The 23,097-nt window shown below is 33.2% G+C and overlaps 3 protein-coding genes across 4 annotated transcripts in view; 2 read left to right on the top strand and 1 right to left on the bottom strand.

Annotated features, from left to right (window-relative positions):
* Positions 1 to 4,784: 4,784 nt before the first annotated feature.
* The window catches only part of LOC130630623 (sterol carrier protein 2-like), a 71,615-nt gene continuing 53,302 nt past the window's right edge, over positions 4,785 to 23,097 (bottom strand). For both annotated transcript variants that reach the window (XM_057444189.1, XM_057444190.1), the window contains 9 exons: positions 22,795 to 22,945; positions 22,626 to 22,677; positions 22,376 to 22,471; positions 21,773 to 21,880; positions 11,776 to 11,932; positions 10,806 to 10,902; positions 7,092 to 7,218; positions 5,923 to 6,002; positions 4,785 to 4,996 (listed from right to left, as the gene is read on the bottom strand). In XM_057444189.1, coding sequence (XP_057300172.1) covers positions 4,901 to 4,996; positions 5,923 to 6,002; positions 7,092 to 7,218; positions 10,806 to 10,902; positions 11,776 to 11,932; positions 21,773 to 21,880; positions 22,376 to 22,471; positions 22,626 to 22,677; positions 22,795 to 22,945 — 964 coding nt within the window. In that variant the 3' untranslated portion in view covers positions 4,785 to 4,900. The remainder of the gene's footprint in view (positions 4,997 to 5,922; positions 6,003 to 7,091; positions 7,219 to 10,805; positions 10,903 to 11,775; positions 11,933 to 21,772; positions 21,881 to 22,375; positions 22,472 to 22,625; positions 22,678 to 22,794; positions 22,946 to 23,097) is intronic.
* LOC130630630 (uncharacterized) lies at positions 13,912 to 15,613 on the top strand. Its single transcript, XM_057444198.1, has 2 exons — positions 13,912 to 14,035; positions 14,414 to 15,613. Exons 1-2 carry the CDS (start codon positions 14,014 to 14,016, stop codon positions 15,505 to 15,507), a joined length of 1,116 nt encoding a protein of 371 aa, XP_057300181.1. The 5' UTR covers positions 13,912 to 14,013; the 3' UTR covers positions 15,508 to 15,613.
* On the top strand, positions 15,833 to 19,523 carry LOC130630629 (uncharacterized). The gene is made up of 2 exons (XM_057444196.1): positions 15,833 to 17,783; positions 18,158 to 19,523. The coding sequence occupies exon 2, from the start codon at positions 18,165 to 18,167 to the stop codon at positions 19,281 to 19,283; it is 1,119 nt and encodes a 372-aa protein (XP_057300179.1). The 5' UTR covers positions 15,833 to 17,783; positions 18,158 to 18,164; the 3' UTR covers positions 19,284 to 19,523.

Genomic DNA, 23,097 nt, shown 5'->3' with positions numbered 1-23,097 from the left:
CGGTTTTAAAGAATTTCCTACGCCTTCGGACGCGGAAATTCAATAAAGTTAAAGGAAAAAAAATTAGTCCATTGCAATAGCACTTGTTTTAGAAAACAGAAATACTTTTCTATATTAATAGTAACTGTGTTCTTTCTGTTTGTCGACGAGAAGCGGGTCGTACAAACCAAGCACGAAATCTTTAAAGGTACTGTCCGATTAAAAAACAATATCTTTTCTTTTGTTTTATTAAGTATCAAAAATAACGAAGATTGCACTCTTAAACAACAAAAATTTATCCAATACTTAGCACCATCGTTTGTTTGTTTTAATCTTGCTGCACTCTAGCCTACCATCTTCACGAACTTTCGAACGCGGCAAAAGGACTGGGTCAATTCATTTTTCAGCACATTTTTGCTTGTGACGTAGTTACCTGGCTTCTTATTAGGCGAACCCCCCCGACTTGCGCATCGAACGACTAAATGTTTATTTATAATTTTTTTCCTTTGTTTAAAAAAGTTCTTCATGAAGATAGCAATGAATGAAAATAATTCGCAGGTTCTAGGATTTCAATTCGAGCCGGAAAGAACAGCGAATGATGAGCTAGTTCCGACTTTTCAAGACGTAGACGAACATAATATTGGAAACCTTGTTGCTTCTACTCCTAAATGTGAGAGGATGCCCTCTGAAGTGTAGAATGTTTTTGCTGTCACGAGACAGACTCTCAGTCTTTTTCAGGAATATTTGAGTAGGTGTGCGATGATTCGCACGTGTAAATCAAGTAACGCGTGCGATGTAAAACGCACGTGCAAAGAATGTTACGCCTGCGATACGGGCTCCGAGGTTATTTTTGTTGCGCATTCATTTTGCGGTAGAAAAGTGGGGGACGTTTTAAATCGTGAACCCCAAACACGATGATCAAGCGTCTACTGGTATAGCGACTCTCTCAATCTTAACTTCCTTTTCTACATGTCCTAAATAGTATGCATGACTATACTGTCATTTTTATATTTATTGTTTATTTTTCACAAGCAAATAGGCAAAAATATGCTTTGTTTTCAAATTAAAAAAAATCTTTATCCACGTGGCTTAAATAAAACTTCAAAATTCATTCAAAAAGTTCAGCTACACTTTAACAAAATTTTTACAGAAAAAAATTTATACCGCCCATGGGTTTCGGTTTTACAGGCATAAAGAAAAAATCCATTAAATTCGGACCTGCTATGGTTTCCAATTATTTTGTCAAATGAAGAAATTATCTACAATTAAATCCATGATAAAATGTCTATTCCGCCTGTAAGTGCAGTTTTGCAGACTTGCTTCATCCGTGCTCCGTCGGCGTTCACCTCCGCATTAGTTAAGAACCGCATGGCTGGATTTCTTGTGTAAGACCTGGTTACCAACGACGAAGGGGCCAGGCAAAAGAGATTTATGTCTACGTAGTTCTTTTAACTAAGTCAGGAGTCGGTGAATTAGCTAGGATGGTCAGGGTGGCTATGAATAGGCTTGCTCGTGGATTAAAAGGACCAGGACTATTCAATAATTTCTGAGATCTATGGATTTTATAGGTTGATTTTGAAAACTCAATATTTATTTTTCAGGCGTGCGATTAATCACACGCCTGAAACGATTTAGGCGTGTGCCAAGGCGTGCGTGTGCGATCGCACGCCTCTCCTGAAAAAGACTGGACTCTATTAAATATTTTCAATTACATGGTATAAAAGTTTCTACTCCTTCATGAGTAATTCTTAGATGCGAGTGTGATTGAGTAATATTGTAATATTTTTCAGATAAGAAATGTATTACGGAACACGAAGAATTCCGAGCGGTGGTTTTATTGAAGAGTACGCTGTGAACATCTTTGGTGGTACTCCATGACAGAGAGTTTCGAACGACCACCTAGTTACCAGCCCCCACTCACCTCCTTAACATCCTTTTCTTTCCTCCGTTCAGATATTTCTCTGACTTTTGGTTTTTCCTTATACGGAAGATTTTTTTTTGGATCCTTGAGCAGCGAAAAAAAAATTTTATCCTGTTTTTTTCGACTGTTGTTAGTGCAATTCACAACAGCGCACCACGACATTATTCTGCCTCTCAACCTTACTGAATGTGCGATCTGAGTCTAATCTCTCTGTGGCGGGACATCTAGTGAAGAGGAAACTAATTTTTAATTATTGATTGGTTGTCTTTAGAGTAGCTGAAACAACTATGCAACCCTAAGGCTAAAGTCATATTGAACTTCAAGTTTTATTAGCGAAAGCTTCTTACTTAGGTTCGTACAGAATTAGCACAGTGTGTGTTTACCTTAAGGTCTAGACACATCTCTCGCCTTCGATTTTTTAATTCCATATGAATAATTCATAAAAAGCGGTCTTTCACAATTCAGGGGGTAAAATTACCAAAATTTTTAAACATATAATAAAATATCAGCCCTGGCCCACGTTTTATCTATTTTGGTCAGTTCGGCGCGCTCCAGGTAAATACGTCACACGCGACATATTATTTCAGCCTCGCTTTAGTGCCTATCATCCGCCATCCATATAAACAATCGAAGTGAGAGAGCGCATGCTTTTTTGTAAACAAGAATGAGATGTTGTTCAGTTGGTGTTAGGAAAGAAAACAAATAATTATTTAATTATTTTATAGAAATTAGTTCCAAATAAGAATTTTTTGTCAAAATTTTAGTTGATTTTTAATCGGACAGTACCTTTAAGCTACAAATAACAAATGCGATATATTTTGTACAGACTTTGTTGTGATCGCTCGCGTGTAATAAACCAATCACGAAGCCGATTTTCATGGACAACCAATTAGGAAGTTTTTCGCGGCTTCAACATGCTGATGAATTCCTTTTGTTGACGTTTTTTGTCTTCTGAAAGCTTATTATTTTTGTATTTTCTGTTTTTATATGTTTTCACATGTTAAGATAAATATATCAACACGTTTTCTAACCATTTATAAATCTTAAGCAAACCAATTTTGAGATTTTGACTACAAACGTAGAAAGTCAGCCAGCTAGCCTTATTATTCCGGTGGGTATAAAAGCTCTTTATCCTAGCCAACATCATTTATTTTCTTTTTATCTTCACTAATCTGATTTTTTACTCAGCTGCAGCGGTGGATTGTTGTGGCTATTTAGCTAGCTCCTTAGCTGCTTCTGGCTAAAAATTGAAAGTAGCCGAATACAGTTCGCTGCAGAAAAATTTTCTAATACTGTAATGATCCGAAAGCGCCCAGCATATTTTAAGCGCCCCTCTTGAATAAGCGCCCAGGTAATTTTCTTAAAGTTCAATAAGCGCCCACCTGATAAAAGGGGCGCTTAATCGAAAACTACCTTGAGAAACTGGGCGGTCATTAAAAAAATTTACTTTCTTATATTGAGAATAAAAAAACATATTTAAACTAAACTTCATTTTGTAACGTCTTTTGTACAACATTTTTAAGCGCCCCCGCCCTCGATTAAGCGCCCATGCAAAAAATCCAAAAATTTAATAAGCGCAATAACAGTGCGCTTGTTCGGATTATTACGGTAAACTTTTTAATGAAACACCTCTAACTGTAATATAAACTTTTGGCAAAAGTCCAAAGTTTTTTTATGAGAGAACAGTATCGATTAACCTGTGATACTTGAGGCTGCTTTGTTTACTGCAATTAATTTTGTAACAACAGATTGTTGCCGGTGTTTTTATTTTAATGAAAGTTGCAATGAAGTTGTTTAAAAAGGGTATTGCGCCTAACAGAGAACATATAAGCACATCAAATACTGTCTATGGTTGTGCGCCATGGGTTACCTATAAAGAGTGCTCAACTTGGGTCTCTCTTGATTTAAGTTTAAACTTTTATGGAAACGCAATATAACAAAAAGAGGGTTGACAAAAAGAGGGCTGACTGTTTTAGTATGAAAGGTTAACAACGTACACTGTGTTCTTATTTCATCTAAAGTTGTTGGGAGGTTTGTTTGTTTGTTTTTATAAACAATAACACTTAGCAGGCGAAAACACGTTGTGCGCTTTACTATTTTGCGACATAGCATATATAGGTACTACAACAATCCATCTGAATGTGCACAGCTTTTTATTTGCGCCTAGGCACCTGACGTTCGATGTCGGGAGGCTTTATCTCCTAGAGCGGGTTACCGACTGGTTCATATTATAACTTCAAACTTTCCGCCTGTGAGCCAAGGATGATAGCTAGTATCGACGGCAAATTGATGTGGATTTACTATAGGCTAACACACTACACACTTTTTCTTTTATAAGATGTTACTTTAGAAGAACATCAGGCTAAGATTCCAGGTTAAAAAAATAGCTTTATTGCTCAGACTTTTACGGAATACGGAACACAGAGAACTGAAGAGTACTGTAATAAGATGTTTTTACAAAACAACACAACATTTTTACTGGAGCTCAATGTTGTTTAAATTTCTGTTTTTGATAGGCTCAAGTGTTGTTTACATGTTGTGTGTTGATTATCTACTTGAGACCACCAAATTCACGTGTTTACTTTCTCTGTTAGGATATTGTTCCAATCAAAATCAAATATACGCTTTACTCAATTTTCTCCTGTGAAAACTCATAATTTTAATAACTAATTTCAAGCTAAGCACTTCCTAAGTGACTTTTTAATTCCGTCAACATTTTGCGTCAACAGACACGATCCCAAGTAGGAGAAAAAGATGTTCCATCAATTTTTCAAGAAACAATCTAAAAATTTATGCTTCAGGTATCTTGACAAAAAACCGGACAAGACAGCCCCAAGATATGGCGTATTATTATGAATAAAATCTTTTGATAAAAAAATAAAAATAAAAAATAACAGTATTTATATTTCGACATTATAAATTACATATTCGCGACGGAGAGTTTACTCGCCACCTTTGATGATGATAAAAATCAGATTCAAAACTAGTGTCGTTGTTAGTTTACAATTTTGATTTTAAGAGAGTTTTCTGCAGTTGTTGGATTTTCATAGCTAGGCCCATGTTTCCAGAGATTTTGATTTTGCCTTGCAAAAACGCCTACAAAAAGAAAAGAATGCATAAGGAAGTTTTAGTTGAGACAAGAAAACTTATACTTTTTTATGAAGGATCAATCATAGTGAGGTCTAGTATAAACGAGGAAAACATTTGTGGTCTTGCTTGCCCAGATTCTACTGAAAAGACTTGATGATTTTGTGGGAGATATAGTACATGACGTAGTAAATGGCGTTACTTTGTTCCAAAGTGACCTTAAAAGGCGCGTTAAATGTTGTTTATCTGAGTTTGCCCACGAATATTCTTAAATAACGCCAATATGGGCGAAGGTAGAAAAAAAATCGCATTTAATGTTTTTATGAGAGTTTGCCACGAACATTTTTAAATAACGCCAATATGGACGGAGGCAGAATAAAATCGCATTTAATGTTTTTTATAGTTTGACCACGAACATTTTTTAATAACATCAATATGGGCGGAGGTAGAAAAAAGGCGCGTTAAATATTTTTAATGAGAGTTTGACCACGAACATTTTTAAATAACGCCAATATGGGCGGATGTAGAGAAAAATCGCATTTAATGCTTTTTATGAGAGTTTGCCCACGAAAATATTTATAGAACGCCAATATGGGCGGAGGTAGAAAAAAGGCGCGGTAAATACTTTTTATAAGAATTTGCCCACAGATATTTTTTAATAACGCCAATAATGGCGGAGCTGGTTTAACCAACCATAATGATAAATTATAAGAACGCACTAGTTAAACGCATACATAAAGTTTTTCAGCTAAAATATGTTTGAAATGTTTTAGCAGAAGTGCAAAGAAAAATTTCAAATAGACCTCACCAATTTGAAAATATATAATTTGATTTTTGCACGATAAAAGATCTCACCAAAATCATAAAAACCGCCAAACCTAGAAAAGCTACATAGCAAAAAGGTGGTTTAGGACGATTTCCAAAAGATATCTCACCGTTTGTGGGTTGAGCTTTCCACTCATCATGTCGAAGCAATCAACGTCTTTCATCTTGATCGTACAATCTGCTTTCAAGTCTAAAAAATGAAGCTGCAAAATTGCATATATGATCGTTGACAGATGAGAGAATCAAATAACAAAAGATAATAAGGTAGAAAGAAACATGCTATTGCAAAGGCTAGTCTTTTAGACAAATATGTTGATAAGAACTGCAGCTGAGATCTGGCTTAAAAATTGAATAACTGGGCACCTGGCTAAACATAAGGTGTAAAGGTTTGAGTAGCCAAGCAAGCCTTATCTAAACAATCTAACAAGCAACCTACACAACAGTCCTTCAGAAAATAAAAAGTTTTACTTTCCTGCCTAAAATTTCGGCGGGACTACCATCCGATCACCTGGTATGATGATTTTCCTTACAATTGCTACCACAATCAAGTGATCGGTCCTTTTGAACTTATTGATTTATTTATCGAATAAAAAAGAAAAAGTTGATAAGACAAAATCCAACGTAACAGAGAAGTGTATTAAACTTGACCAATGAAAACACTTCGCAATTAGTGTCAAATTGTTATTACTTTTGTGAATAAAAACTTCTGTGAAACCACTATAACGGTTGGAAAGGCAAATAAAAAATTTGAAATGTTTCCCAACAAACGGGTGGTAACATTTTATACAGAAGTGGTGGGTGCTTAAAAGATGGCGATACAGAAGAGGTCAGTGCTTAAAAGATGGCGATACAGAAGTGGTGGGTGCTTAAAAGATGGCGATACAGAAGAGGTGAGTGCTTAAAGGATGGCGATACAAAAGTGGTGGGTGCTCAAAAGATGGCGATAAAGAAGTGGTGGGTGCTTAAAAGATGGCGATACAGAAGTGGTGGGAGCTCAAAAGATGGCGATACAGAAGTGGTGGGTGCTTACAAAATGGCCATACCGAAGTGATGGGTGGTTCAAAAATGGGGAATTTAGACCTTATGTACTTTGATACCGCGGCGCCGTTAAAAACTGATATAGACGTCATTTAGCTTATAGGGAGAAGGTGCGGTCATAACAGATATTCTTTCCATCCACATCTTAGCAACCAAACATATATTATCACCCCACCTAACCGCTCCCCCTACCCCAACTAAATATATAATTTGAAGACATACCCTAAAGTTTCATACTTACTTTCTTGCGCCCCTCTGAATAACTTTCCCTCTCTCTTCGCATCCACAAACCACACCCCATTTTTTCCGTCGCGGGTAAGTTCAAAACTAAACACAGCATTCACTTTCTTCATCAGGTTTTCTTTATCCTAAATCGCAAGTTCAAGTTAGTTTAAGCGATTCATAGTAAGTGTGAACATGTTATAAAACGCCACAAGTTTTCTCACAATCACAACAATTTTCTTTAGTTAGAAAACACAGTGATTATTACGTCAGATCTAAATGCTGCAGAAACACTAAACGAAATATAGACCTGCGTTCAGTCGTTTTATTTTCCACACAAGCTAAATGACCTCTTTAATATTTATACTATATAAGATTCCATGTGTGTATGACCATTTTAGTCAGTTTAAGCTTGGTTCACATCTATAGAGTCGACGTAGAAGAAAATAAATTACGCATGCGCATTAGTTCTAGAGTGAAGTGTGACGCAGAATGTAAAACAAGCTGTTTACACTTGCGCAATTGAAGCAAGTGATTTTAAGGACAGTTTGGAAATAAACAAAGAAAAAAACATGCTACATTTCTAGTTTTATTCTATAAAAATGCAAAACTTCTCGACAAAAAGAAAAAATAAACACTAACGATTTTAAAATTTGAGGAATTTTTGTACAAAGAGAAAATCCTGATATTTTTTACGCGTTAGTATAAATTTTTCAATCGATTTATTAATATCAAATCTACTCTTCTTTGATTTACTTTTCAAAGTACATGTCCGTGTTCCTCTCTGACCCAATCCAATATGTAAGAAGGAAATGGAAGACTATATGTGCATCCAAAAGCGTCCAACTTTCCAATAAACTATGTGTCAATCAACAATCATAAAGTTATACGTAATGAAATATGTTTGACCTTTACAAATACACGTTTTCAAAGTTTTTTTTAGCAACAACAAGCAAATACTTTTTCCATAAACGCTTACAAAAAATATTGTAATTATCATTTATTTCGCTCGCCTTATGCATTTTACACTGGCGTCTTCGAAAAATATTTCTCGCGTCCGTTTTGTTTTAAGTTTACACTACGAAATTCATGAAGCAAGTACGCAGCAAGAACAAAGCTGAAGCAATAGTTGAATAAGAATATATAGTTTTTTAATGTTTTAACGCATGCTTCACATCTACTTCACTTCGTTCATGAGTTCACACAGTGCTTGCGTCTGCTTCTGCGTCAAATTTTACTTCTGCGTCTGCTTTATAGATGTAAACCAGGCATTACCAACCAAAGTAAAATTTAAAGACAGTATGACAGTAAAGCATCGAAATGTTTGCATGGCTATATGGCCAACACAAGTCACGTGGTTTTAGGCTTTTTAAAGAACGCGCAAGGTATGCAAGCGCTCACATGTCAATTAGTCGAACCGTACACGTTAAAACCGTTAGTCTTTCTTTAAAATAAACGATTTTATTTTCACTAGTTTGTGTTGTTATAATCAGTGTTTATTTAAAACAGTGTTTATATAGACCAATGTCAAAATCTATAAACTAGGGTTAGAAATTGGGAGTGTAAATTCACAAAGACAAAGCATAAAAGCCAAACTCCACTGCTATGCTTCTTATAAAAACTCAGATGCAGTGTGATTGTTAGCACCGAGGGCGAAGTGAGCAAACCTCTTGCTGTTATTTATTATGTAGATGTGTTATAATGTGTTCTCGAAACGAAGATAATAGACTTTACAACTAGTCAAAGTTCTTGAGTCTTTCCTGTCTCAGAAATTAGAAAATAAAAGAGATTACCGGTTAAGCGCAGCGAATAAGTTGTTGTCAAGGAAATTCGAATTAACCTTTAATTGTTTAAAGGTGAATTTGTACTTTTGGGCGGCCTAGAGGCTAAACATTTCGCAATACTTAGCTGCCTTGTTTTGCTGTTTGGAAAGCCACAAAAATTCACTTTAAGATTCTTGATCGTGTGAGATTAAGATAGGCTTTTACTTTTTTACCACTTTGTTAGCATCCCTTACCTGCCCAATTTCATCGGCCCAAGTTTTATCTGCCCAAGTTTTATCGGCCCAAGTTATACCGGTCCAAGTTTTATCGGCCCAAGCTTTATCGGCCCAAGTTATACCGGTCCAAGTTTCATCGGCCCAAGTTTTATCTGCCCAAGTTTTATCGGCCCAAGTTATACCGGTCCAAGTTTTATCGGCCCAAGTTTTATCGGCTCAAGTTATACAGGTCCAAGTTTTATCGGCCTAAGTTTTATCTGCCCAAGTTTTATCGGCCCAAGTTATACCGGTCCAAGTTTTATCTGCCCAAGTTTTATCGGCCCAAGTTATACCGGTCCAAGTTTTATCAGCCCAAGTTTTATCGGCCCAAGTTATACTGGTCCAAGTTTTATCGACCTAAGTTCAGTCCACATTTCATTGATCCTAATTATTTCCTGGCCCATATTATCGCCACTTATGGAATATTGAAATTCTTGACATCTGTTGAAACTCGCTCATCAACTTACTAACTACACGGTTTTCTGCGAATCAATATTAAAAAATACAAAATAAACGCATTTTTGTTGGCTTTTTTCTCCGTCCTAATTTTCGTCACCTCAAAATGTCATCACTTCGGACCTATATAGTTTGGACGGAGACGTCATTTCTAAAAGTCGTTTGACTTCCACAATCATGCATAATATTGATAAAACAAACAAACACAGTTTTTAAACACGGGGGTAAAATGTTCAATGCTACTTTTTTCGCTACGTTACGCACACCTAGGTCAGGTAAAAAGCGTTTAAAATTTGCAAGTGTCATTTTCTACTGTGTTTTATAAAACCAAAATAAAAAATAAGCTTGTAGGTCTATCATTATTTTGTGAATAAGGTTTCTTTAAAAGGGTTTGCAGACAAAATTAATTTCAATTATTTTACATTTTTATTTCTTTTTTTTTCTTAATTAAACGTGTTGAAAAAAGTGGATTGGAGACGAGGAGTTGAGCTAAACTGATATCATCTGCGAGAGTATCGATAGCTATGAGATTTAAAGGATCTCTTCCACAAAAACTAAAAAAGTCGAAATCATACAAAAAAAAAACTCTTTCAACATTATGAAAGTTGTTTTCTACGAACTTGTATTCTTTCAGAAGCTTGGTTTTATCAAAGATCATCCGGTCATGATCCGATTCGATCCGATCCGATCTGATCCGATCGGATGAACTCAGTACATAATGTATACACAAATGTTCCATGCCTAACCTTATTTTTTACACCATCCCACACGTGGTTTAGTGGGTTCGAGTTTTAGGGACTGCAGATTGACGGTAGGTTAAATGGGGACCTCGGATCGTCTTTAGGTTAGAGTTTGAGGGGCCGCGGATGGTCTGTAGGTTTGAATTTAGGGGAATGCAGATCGTGTGTAGGTTTGAATTTAGGAGTCTGCGGATCGAACCCCTCTAACTTTCAGGCGTTGTTACCGATGCACAAAGTGGCTGTAGCTCAAATGCTTTATATAGAGAAAGATTAGTAACTACAATTGCTTAGATTACTTTTTAAATTTTCAGAAGTTGCTTTTTGCAGTGACTACACTTGGACGTTTTACGGTAGTATTATTAAACGCAAACAGTGGAAAATGATGCATTACACGCGCCTGAAAGAGTTCCTCGTGGCTCCCTAGCTTTGTGAATGATGTGAACTGCCACATACATCTTCTATTCTCGTGTGTTTTTTAAAAACAAAAAACATTCAATACCTTCTGTAACTGCTCTTCTAGCTGTGTGAATAATATATCCGATTTGAATGTTGATTCCAATGACGTCGTCAAAACTGTAGATGACGTATCGCTAATTCTGTCGTAAAAAATACAGGTTATTAGACAAAAATATAAATTTGCACAAATACTGGTGTAAGAGGACTGACATTGGTATCTCTCAAGTAACGTAAAGTAATTTTGGTTTTACAGATAAACAGAAGTTTTTCTCCTGACAAGAAACAGAAAAAGCAAACTTTTTGATTTTTAGGGGTGGGAATAAAAAATTAGCACTTCTGGATTGCCGGCAAACAGATTGGAGTTCAATAAAATTGGTGCAACAGATTGGTTTTAAAGGGTCGAGGAAACGATAGAAAATTTTGTATTTTCAAAAAGTAATGATAAAAAAAACAATTTGCATAGAGAGGGAGATCATTCCATACGAATTACTCAAACAAGAATAGTATACTCTGTTTGTTCTTTTGTATTGTTAGTATTAAAATGTCGGATGTCATGTGGAATAACGTCCTGTTGAATAACGTCGTATCGCTTTACATTACGTTGGAAACGTCGTATGGAAAGACAGTTTTAATTAAGTTAGGTCGAGCAAACTGTACGTGAGTTGAATCCATAAGCGACGACAAAATCAAGGTAATTGACAGATGTTATCAATCAGAATCGACGTCAAGATTCATCCACAAATTTAAAAATTTCCATACGAATATAAACACTTCATATGTTACAACTGATAACATCAATCGTACGTGACTTCTTATACAGACTAAATCACTGCACATTGGTAGCTCGCTGGTCGAAATTATCATACTGTGACATCTTGTGAATGTAATAAAAAATATCCCGGCCAGCATGAGATGCATCAGAAGCACAGCATGCTCTATTCCAGCAAAAATTATAAAACAAATATCCATGGTCACGCCATCAAAAAAATATGTGCACAGACAAATATACTCACTTGGTAACGGTCAGCGGAATCATTTTCCTATACAAGCCTACTACGCATGCGCCACCAAGTCCAAGATTATGCTGCAGACCAACTTGAGCGTTCGGCACTTGTCTAGGGCCACATTCACCACGTAACTGACGACAAAGCTCATAACATTGAGCTAATCCTGAAATTAGGTGCCAATGTTACTCAGATAGTGTAAATATTGAAATGTTTATCAAAACATTACAGGCCTTTCTCGAGTACAAATGAAGAAACACAGAAACACAGATATGGCATATTTAAAAAATTTAATTTACAACACAAAATTAATTCTTTAATTTATTGTCAATCAAATTAAGTGTATATAACCATGGCAGTCGCATTTATCCTCCATTTAAAAAATAACAGCTATTACATTAAAGGAGAGTTCTAAAAATGATTGCGGAAAACGATAGGTCGGAAAATGAAGAGATAAAAAACTTCGGCAGCTGTTTATCCTCCTACCTACCAGACTCGTTCAAGCCTAACTACTAGGCTTGAAAAAAAGAAAGAAACCAAAAAAAAACGAAGTTATAGAAAATAATTCTAAAAATATCAACTTTTAAAGTTGTGTCCGTTAATTAGACAGAATACTGCACATGCTTTTTTCATAAGAACATCAAAATTCTAACCAGGCTATTCTAATTACTGTATTGTTTTAAACAATAGATCTATTGTTAAAAACAATAGATCCATTGTTTTAAACAATTGACCTATTGTTTTTAACCTGAAATCTCCGCCTGATATTCTTATAGAGCATATTTTGAAATAAGAAAAAGCGTGTAATATAAAAGTCCCCACTGAACTAGGAGTCCCAGCGTTAATCCTTTTAATAGAGATTTCTGAGATCAGATTAAAAGTTAATCTTTGGAGTGGAAAAAGAGAGTTTGGCCTGCTCTTTGTCTCCACCCGCATCTACATATACCCTTCCCTTATTTCGAAAAGTAAAAAGCTAAAAGCATTAGTCGAAAAAAAATTTTTGGAAAAAAGTAAATTTTACAAAAACTGGGTGAGTGAAGATTTTATTTTTCGCGCTTTTTTATTTATAAAGAAATTACAATTACAATTGGAAAGTAAACTTCGAGTGCAACAGACATTCAGAATATTAGAGTTATCAGACATTCGAGTGTATTACATATCAGAAACATGAGTAAAAAATAACAAAAATTCCTGTGAAAAGTACCCAAAATTCGAGTGAAAAACACAAGAAATTCTAGTGAAAAGTACCCAAAATTCGAGTGAAAAACACAAGAAATTTGAGTTTAAAAGCAGACATATGAGAAAGAATTTATAGACATTTTCTTTGTTGCAGTAATTGTTCAATTTGAATGACAGGTAGCAATTAGTGAGAAGAGCTAAAAATAAAAAAAATGGTTTTAAGATGGCGACGAAAATTTGATTGTAATGATACCTCCATGCCCATAACATCTTAATTTTAATATCAATAGCATATCACGTCATGACGTCATATAATATCATATCACGTTATGACGTCATACACTATTAAAACTTTTATTTAACTAATTTTAAATGTCACAGATCCTAAAACTGTCACAAATGCTACAACCATCACAGAGATTACAATTGCCATGGAGATTGCAACTGCCACACACTGATAATTAAGTGAGATCACAAGAGATTTTCATTTATAATTTTCTTTTTGGTTAGTTATGAAAAAGCAAATTTGTTACAAACTATAATAAAGCTACTAAATGCGTATATTTCATCCTTTGTTGCATAGATAGATAAAAAATACTCTAATCAAATGTTAAGTCCTATACAATTTTAAAAATTTGAATATACATCACAATTTTTTTTAAGAAAAATAAGAAAAATCCCTATTTTTTGGTCTTTTTAATAAGAACTAAGATTTTTCAATTTGCAAGAGACTTGATTATTATGATGCTCAGTTTTAAGCAGGCGTTGAAATCCTAACACAACCATAGAGAATACATCTGTCAACAAATCATAGATTATTTAAATCTTGTTACATCCTTTCATAATAATTTCTTTATGATACCGACTTTGATAAACTAAACTGGCAAAATAAGCAAAACGCACACCTACGTCACAAGTATTTGTTAAGTAGAAGTTATTTGTAAAATAAAAGAAATGCTATTATTTATTTAACCATTTGCAATTAAGAACACATCCAGTTGTAATTAATCAAATCATTTAAATCATAACTGAATCTTACAATGTGTACAGACACACGATGTTGTCTAAATGATGTTATCAAAAAAGCAAGGTAAGGAAATAATACGAATAAGGGAAAGTTTTTTAGAACAAAGTCAACATGACAACAATACTCACTTCAGATTCGACAACTGTTAAGAATTTGTTTTTTAGTGCTACCCATTGTCTGTTTGTCACATGGCTTGATTTGATGCTAACATTGCACAAAATAGTTAAGCCTGGAATATCCAGGATGGGATTTTTTGTGAACTAACTACACACTGATCCCAACAGTTAAACAATAGAACTTTTAAAGAAATGTCAAGTGCTGTACAAAAAAAATGAGATGCTACATTTTTTTAAACTTTCACAATCAACACAAAGCGAGAATAGACAACATTTAAATGAGTTGTCTACTGTGAATTTAAATTATGTTTTAATTGTCTTTTAGCAAAAATGAAGACGGCTATCCTGGTTTTGCTCTTCATGAGTTGCACGGTACCTTCAGCATCACTGAAGCAAGATTGGCAATGTGGTTTTAGTAATGACCATAAACATATTTTTCTTGATATCCAAATAAACACAAGTCAAAGGTTACCTGGATCAGATTTATTTCTGCAACATCAAAGCAAATTTAAAAATTACACAAATAAATGCAAAGTCAGCAGGAGGAAATTAAAATATAACCTTCACTGTTTATTTCACAGCACTTCAAATATACAAGAATTATATAGTGAGAATTATACATTTCGTATTACTACGCCAAATAATTCGCAGATTTGGGAAAGATATCATAAATTTGATGTCTGCAAAGATTGCAGTAACTGTCATGTTATTCGGAATTTCCATGTGACCGGTATAGAAAGGACACGAATTACCCTAAAATGGAATGTTTCTAAGTGGGAAATCTTAAAGAATAACTACAAGTTGATTAAAACATCAGGCAAGAAAACTATAACTGAAAACTTTCAAACAGGCTGGGGTTGCGGGACGTGTAGTAAAATTGTTACATATTTAAAGCCATGTACTCAATACACATTTTGTCTCAAGGCTCGCGACAACATCCGAAATATACAGAGTTGTGTCCCCGCCAAAACGCTATGCCCACACACAATTCAAAAATATCAAAGAAAAATGACGACAGAGGTTAAATTAACATTAGGAACACTAGCTGGAATATCTGCTATCACTTTAAGCATGATTGCTGTTATACTGAAAATCCGAAGAAAATCAAAACTTAAATTAGATTTAGTGCCAGCACAAGAAAGAGAAGAAATTGTTAATCACAAGAGTGTTTTTCTTAAAAAAGACTTAAAACAAGCTAATGAGCCTATTTATGAAGAGATTCAAAATATATATGAAGAAATATATCAAAGCAAAGAACTTGTAATTGATGATGACATAGATGAAGTTTTTGTTGATACAAACGATGATTATGTGTATGCTCCAAATGTAAGTGAAGTGGACTGGTATTCCGATACATACACAGATGACTACACCATGGATGAAACATACAGTGTCGAAAGAATCAAAAGTTTGTCGTGATATGTCTGCCTGACTACTTATAATTTTTATTTTGTAACATATTGTATATATTGTATACAGCTTTGTGAGTCTGCAAATGTACACTCGTTTTAATGTGTATTTGGGACGAGTGTATGTTAATTTCAGTTAACCCTATTTTACCAAGTGCAAATCTTTAGGATTGCTTAAGAATCTTCCAAATAAATTAAAAATAAAATTTCCATAGTTATAAATTAAATAATAATTCCTGCCATTCTAATGACATGCAAACAACAAAAATCAAGTACAAAAAGTCATCTATGAGAGCCACAAAATTTTAATTATTACATAAAAAACATCGAATTATAAAAAATATAAAAAGACCCTAAAATTTTCAACTGTTTCATTGACTTTTTACAGACAAAAAGAGATCTCGTAGGTTTTTCATAATTTCTAGAATATCCATGACTTGCATTTCAACTGATTTGAGTCTTTTTAATTTCAATAGCAGAGGAGTGGCTACAGATTTCCAGTTGGGAAGGCAAGGTTGTAAATTTATAGAATTTATTTCTATTGAGTGACCCACTGCATCATAGTTGGGGTTACTGAGGGGAGAAGAAATTTTTTGAAATACTGTAAAATGTACTCCAAATTTAGAGCTACTGCATAAAAATTGCATCAAAAAAGATGAATATATAATTGCGTATAAAAATGAAACAACCATGTCTAGTTTACAGTGGTCACATTTTGTATTTGAACCAATTGACTATGCAGATGAACCTGTGAATTTATCAACGGGCCACCGACTAATTTACATAGTATGAAATTAAGAAATTAAGAAAAACATTTTTGCGCTACGCCTTAATGTGAAGTTTTAGCCATATGACATTATTATATGCAGTTACAGAGTAGCTAGTTCTCTGTTTCATTTCCATTAATAATACTGCATAGATAGATCTGTACCAAGATTTGGCTAGGATCAATTCTTAAACAGATTTCTAACAGTTAGATAACTTCGAAATCACTTAGGTAAAATATTTCTGTTATAAATTATTCAACACAAAAATAATTTATCTTAGGGACATACATTGGTCGATGTGATAAACCTCTTCTGAAATTGACAAAATAGACATAGTGCAAATGTTTATTAGCACATTGGAGGAAGATTGGAATAAAAAATAGACGACGTCATTTTATATTTCTAAACCTGAAAAAAGATTAGAAAGGTGGACTAAAACTTTAGACGGTTACAAACGTTTTGATGTGTAAAAAAAGGCATACACATGGTTGATAAGAATATTTAAGGAAGAAAAAAAAATTTTTTTAACTTTTTTGTGAGCACCTGGTAAACATCACCATAACAACAGATTGTTTTTTTGACTACCCACAAGCTAACTGAAAATGATAAAAAGTCACTAAATTTGAACTCCTAAGACAACTTATTACAAAAGGATTGAAAGGGAGAGGGGACTTCATTAGCACCCTCTCCCCCGACCTGTGTAGTGTTCAACATCTGAACTATTTCAAATTATTCTAAAAAATAAATTCTATACAGTAGACACACTCAAAAAAGTCTTTGGACAGATTTTTTGTTCTTAGATTTAATTTATTCTGTAGCGTTTTAGAAGATTAAACTAAACGATACAATAATACAAAAACTGTGTCTGTTTGTCTGTAACAGGCGAAGTTGATTAAACTTTAAAAACTATATTCTGTATTTTACAAAACCTTGTCCACATTTTTGATTGGTTAGAAAAAAATCATGTGATAAAATTAAGTGATTTGATTAGATGGAGATTATTAATAATAAGGAAAAGTAACAGATGTTTTTTCCTCAATTTAATCCATGCAAATTGTTGCCTTTTAAGGTGGGTCTTATATGTTTTGCCTACTCACTATGTCAACTTCCTCCTAAATGGATTACTCAGAGTGGAAATAACAAAACAGTTTGATTGGCTAGCTTGACTAGTGAAATAAACCACTTTGATTGGTGGAAAATTTAGACATCCAATTAAAATGATGCATTGAACTAAAACTTTTTATATATAAATCAAAACAAAACAGGTTTGTAAATAATGGAATGTGCACACAAAAACAACAGTACAACTTTATTAAAAAGTAAATTAACTTTGATAGAAAGAAATGTTAATATATAGATGCTATTAAATTTACAATTGTTATTTATAATTGTCAATTAGACTCACTTGGAAACCCAAAGACGCGCAATTACTGTAGGTAATTACAACAAAAACCCAAGGCGAGATAAAGAGGTTTTAACATCACGTTTCATTTATTAAAAGCCTTCCGCCAGTATTCAGGTAACGCATATTTTTATCAAAACAATACTCCATTCTGATCTGTTCCGTCTTTGAAGTATTATTGCTTGTAAAATGTACATCCACTGAGCTAATAACTTCCTTTCTAGACCAACAACAATTATAAAATGTCATTGAATATTGTATTCTTGCTGTTTGTAAAATAATAACAGAAGAAAATCATCATAACAGACATAATTTATCTATAACAAACTTTACCTTATTGCTTTGTTGTACTAAAGATCAAAACACAGTTTATGTTTTTATTTATTATTTCATTATATATTTATATGTACTGTTCTTTGAGCTATCAAGACTGTAGCTTTGATAAATATTACAGATATTATTTATTTATTTATTTATCTTTTTTTGTTTAGGTTGTAAATGACAAAAATAATGTGGTTACCAATTTGTCTCGTTTGTTTCCTACAAGTTACTTTTACAAAGACAACACATCCAGATTGGAAATGTTATTTCGCTGACGATTGGAAATATATTAACCTTGTGGTTGAAATTGATAAAATAAAAAGTAACGTGTCAGACACAGATGACCTCACACTTCAATTCAGGGATTATGCTAGTGTTCCATACATAAATGGCACAAGGTGCAGTTCTCAAATTACAAATACACACTACCAACTTGACTGTTCAATCCAAGAAACTGCCAATTTAGCAAGAGAATTTGAGTCACCACTCTTTCGTGTCATAAACAAACAGAATATTGAGGTATGGCACAGTGACAATCGACTGAATTTAAATAGTGAGTTGTGTAAATGCAAAAACTGTCACAGGATAAAGGATTTTCGCATTGTAGAATTGGATGAGACAATAATCAAAATCGCATGGAGAAAATCTACGTGGGATGAAGATTTTGTATATAACGTAACTGTGACAAACTTAAAAAACGAAAGTCAAATCATTCGTGTACCTGTTAAGGGGTCTTCCAATAAATACAAGAAGACAATTTTTAATTTGTTACCATGTACAGCATACAAAATATGTCTTGAACCAGATGACGATAACACAAAAAACGCACGTCAATGTGTTCAAAACAGCACCCTGTGTGGCACGGTGATATTGGATAATATAAATAACATGACTATAGAGGTGAAAATGACCTTAGCAACATTGGCAGGATTGATTGTTGCATCTCTTAGTATTATTATCTTCTTAAAATGCAAAGTCCAACATAAAACAAACATGAAAGTTGTTTTACCCAGAAAGGAACTTGAAAATACAAATGATTGTATTGTGTCGCAAAGCGAATTGCTAGAACATACGTTTGATCATGATTATGAAGAAGTTTCAAAGCACTATCAAGAAATACATAAAAGCAAAGAACTTGTAATTGATGATGACATAGATGAAGTTTTTGTTGATACAAACGATGATTATGTGTATGCTTCAAATGTAAGTGAAGTGGACTGGTATTCCGATACGTACACAGATGACTACACCATGGATGAAACATACAGTGCAGAAAGAATCAAAAGTTTCCCGTGAAAAGTTTAAAACAATACTATTATTTATTCCGCAGTAGAAAATGGGGCTCGTATTGCATAGTTTTACGTAAACAAGACAAGTTGCTACTGTTGTCAAAAATAAGGCTTCTTTAGTGGCACATGCCAGACGTTGAAATACTTTGTTTTCTTTCTTAAACATATATTTATGTATATATTTTAACTTTCTAATTAGTTGTCTAGTTTTAATGCATACTTTTGATAAAAAGTTAACCTCCAATTAGCCTTTTGACCTTTGATTTTATTTTATTTCTTGAACACAACAGATTATCAGACATATGCTAGCAACAGTGTGAAACAAGACGTTTGGTTACGTAAATAGCTAAAATTAAATCTCTCTATATCGGGTGTCAACTTCCTTTGTAAAATAGTTGAATAAAAAGTAGCCCGCATATTTCCTTCATAACTAATGCATGTGAATGCTATGTCATGTGATAGTAATTTTACTTCACTCAGCAAATTAAAAAATAACATTCCTATAATTAATTTTCCTGCTTTTTTTTTCGTTGTCTCTACTACTTCAAGATATACATAAACAAGTTCCTATTGGTTTGATGATTAGGTAAATTTGTATATTTTGTTGACATGCATCTACAGATCAAAGGTTTTGTGCCAACAAATATTGATATTTTAAGGACAGACTTGCTACAGAGGAGTTAAGAGCTAATACACTTTAGATCAGCTTAGAAAAAGGCCATTAATAAATTCAAAACATGCTATAACACAAAAAAGGGTTTAAGCGAGGAATGATAATGAAGATAATTATTTTCCTAGCAAATTTCCATGAGGCTGATTTTCACAATATTTTTAGTAAATGTTTGCGCAATTTAAATGATGAAGATAAAACCATTGAAATTAATGTACTTACTACTTTAGACAACATTTATAAACCATTTAATTAAATTAACAACAAGTATTAAAAATATTACGAAGGCAAACAAAAGATAGCTATTCAGCTATAACATTTAATTATCATTCATTTCATGGAGCTACTAACACTGTTTATGAGAAATGTTATTTTAAAATGGGTTAGCTTTTCTGATACTGAGACAAATAAACAGATTGATATAAAAAAAAATTGACTAAGAACTTTTGCTGATTTTATTTATTCATTCAGTCATTTTATTTTTTTTCAACATTTACCATCCAGATCCAAATAAAGCCAGCTCTTACAGCTTAATTAAAAATGGTTAAATGAATTTAAATTAGAAAGTCTCCTCCTGACCACATGCTAATGTCATAACTATTAATTCTGTTTTTCTTAGTGACTGAGTAATTTTACCATCCCTAATTGGTTTATTTTCGAAATTAACTTTTTTATTTTTTTTTAAAGGGATGCAAAAGTTTTAGTTCCAGTAATAAAACAATACAAAAATTTCAGTCGAAACTGGTCGATTTTTTTTCATTTTTTCTTTGTAAAATAATTTTTTGTAAAAAAACTGTTTTTTAAATTTAATTATAATAGCCTTTAACGAATACAAATTTATACCTTGAAAACCCAATAATAATGCGGAATTTGTTCTTTTAAATTACTTCGTTACGGTGTAAATTCTTATACCCATAACAATTTTGTTTCCCTAAATGTATGTACTGTGTATGTATGTTAATTTCTTACAACTGTTTTTAAAAAAACTGTTTTGGAAAGAAAAAGAATTAATTTCACATCACAATCAATCTTAACTTAAATAATTTCTTATTATTAAATTGCAGTACTGTACATTGTAATTACAATAACAACTTAACAAAATGTGATCACTCCAAAAGCAATTAATGACAAAAATTACAACATTAAAATTAATGACAGACATTATGGAAAGCAAAATATTTTTTGCGGAAAACTAATGTAATGAGTTTTGTAATATAAATTTATTAACCACAAACAAGATCTTAAGCACAAAAATCATTCTGTACGAATTAATTAGCAAAATAATTTGAATTTACAACCAATTTATAACGTTCAGAAAAGTTTTATAGAGACCTTAAAGTGTCTTTATTTACAATATCTTGCATCCGATAAACCAAAATGGTAGCCTAAGGCTAGATTATTTGTAAACAATGCGAGAAAACTAAGGCAACACCATAGAGTTGAGACCAGAAGGCATGTAATTGTTTTGTTAGGTCTTGAATAACAGCAATCCAGTAAAAAAAAGTGAAGTACTTTAATTAACCAAAAAATGTTACAGGGATTATTGTTCTTCTTATTACTATAATCCTGCAAATAATTATTAATAAAAAGATATTCTGAATAATAGTAATGATATTTTCCTAATGTTAGGTTTGAGTAACCACAGTATTCATTGCTAGAGAAATAGCACAGGAGAACTGATTGAATATAGCCAATGCATCATAAGACAAAGTAAAATTTAGTTGGATGCTTTGGTTACTGTCATAGTCAAATAGTATGCCATTTGTATAATCATTACGACAAACTGCAATCCTGTATCAGAATAAAAAATAGAGTAGGGAAACTACCTGTAGCTCCTAATGGATGACCTTTAGATATGAGTCCACCACTGGGATTTATAACATATTTTCCACCATAGGTGTTATCACCTCGATCAACCATCTCTCCAGCCTTTCCTATGAATAAGTGTCACAAAGATGATTCCCCTCTCCTAACATCACCCATTAGGAGTATTAAATGCATACATTAGATCAGCAGTGAACATGTTAAAACTTTTACGATATTTCTAAAACAACAATTATTATTAAGCTTTTATAATAATATGTGTGTGTCTGTCTGTAACAGGCAATGTTTTTGGTACAATGTAGATGCATTGTACCAAAGTGAAGTTAAAAACATATGACAATTTTTTTTTCTAAATAAAATATGGCTAAATTCAGGCTATATACATTTTCCATGGACAGTCCTCCATCCTTCTTTTGTTAATAAGAAAATAAGGTTGTTACTTCGAATCTTATGATCTTAGATTTAGCAATACAAAATGTTTGAATAAATTTTAAGAAAGGCGTTGCTAAAAATAGACATTAACTATTTTTTTACTTTTATTTTTTTACATCAAAAAGTTAAAGTGAAATAAAGAATTAAGAGAATTAATTTCAAATACAAAATACCTTTTTCGCATAGGCCTAACCCTTCATAGCTGATGAGTTCGTTTGTAGAAAAACAGTCGTGTAACTCCACAACTTGAACATCGTTAGGTGTAAGACCTGAAAAGATTGTTAAGCAAATTATGGATCAAAATAAAGACTAAGAGAAATAGGATATTCTACCAAATGAATTCATATTTCCAGTATACAGCAAACCATTCACTAAGCTTTTTTTAAGACTTCTAATACTATAATTTAGTTGTGCTCGTCTTACCAGCTTTCTTAAAAGCTTTTTCAGCAGCCTTCTTTGTCATATCTTGTCCAGCCTATTAGAAGGTTACAACACATTGATATTTTTGCAGAATACGTAGAACACAATGCCACAAAAAAACTTCCATGCACTATTACCTTTCGATTAAAACAAATAACAAAAAAATACATACAATTTTGATCAAACTCTTTTCACTGAACACACCAGGCATGTCTGTGGCCATTTCCATGGCAACTATTTCTACAGCTTTGTTTTGTAAGCCATTCGCAATGACAAATTGTTCGCTACATAAGATGGCCGCCGCTCCTCCATCTGATGTCGGACTACAATAAAAGAAACAAAAAATGTTATGTGTTGAAAATCTCAGTGTAATTTTAGTAATGGGATGTTCTTCTTGAAGAACAAAAAAAATAAAAAATTGGGTTTATTGTATAGACCATATATGTTGATGTTGGTGAATTGCATACATTCCTTT

Source organism: Hydractinia symbiolongicarpus, chromosome 2 (assembly GCF_029227915.1).
Source record: "Hydractinia symbiolongicarpus strain clone_291-10 chromosome 2, HSymV2.1, whole genome shotgun sequence".
Lineage (NCBI taxonomy): Eukaryota > Metazoa > Cnidaria > Hydrozoa > Anthoathecata > Hydractiniidae > Hydractinia > Hydractinia symbiolongicarpus.
Note: the sequence above shows the minus strand (reverse complement) of the source record. Positions and strands in the feature narration are given on the sequence as shown.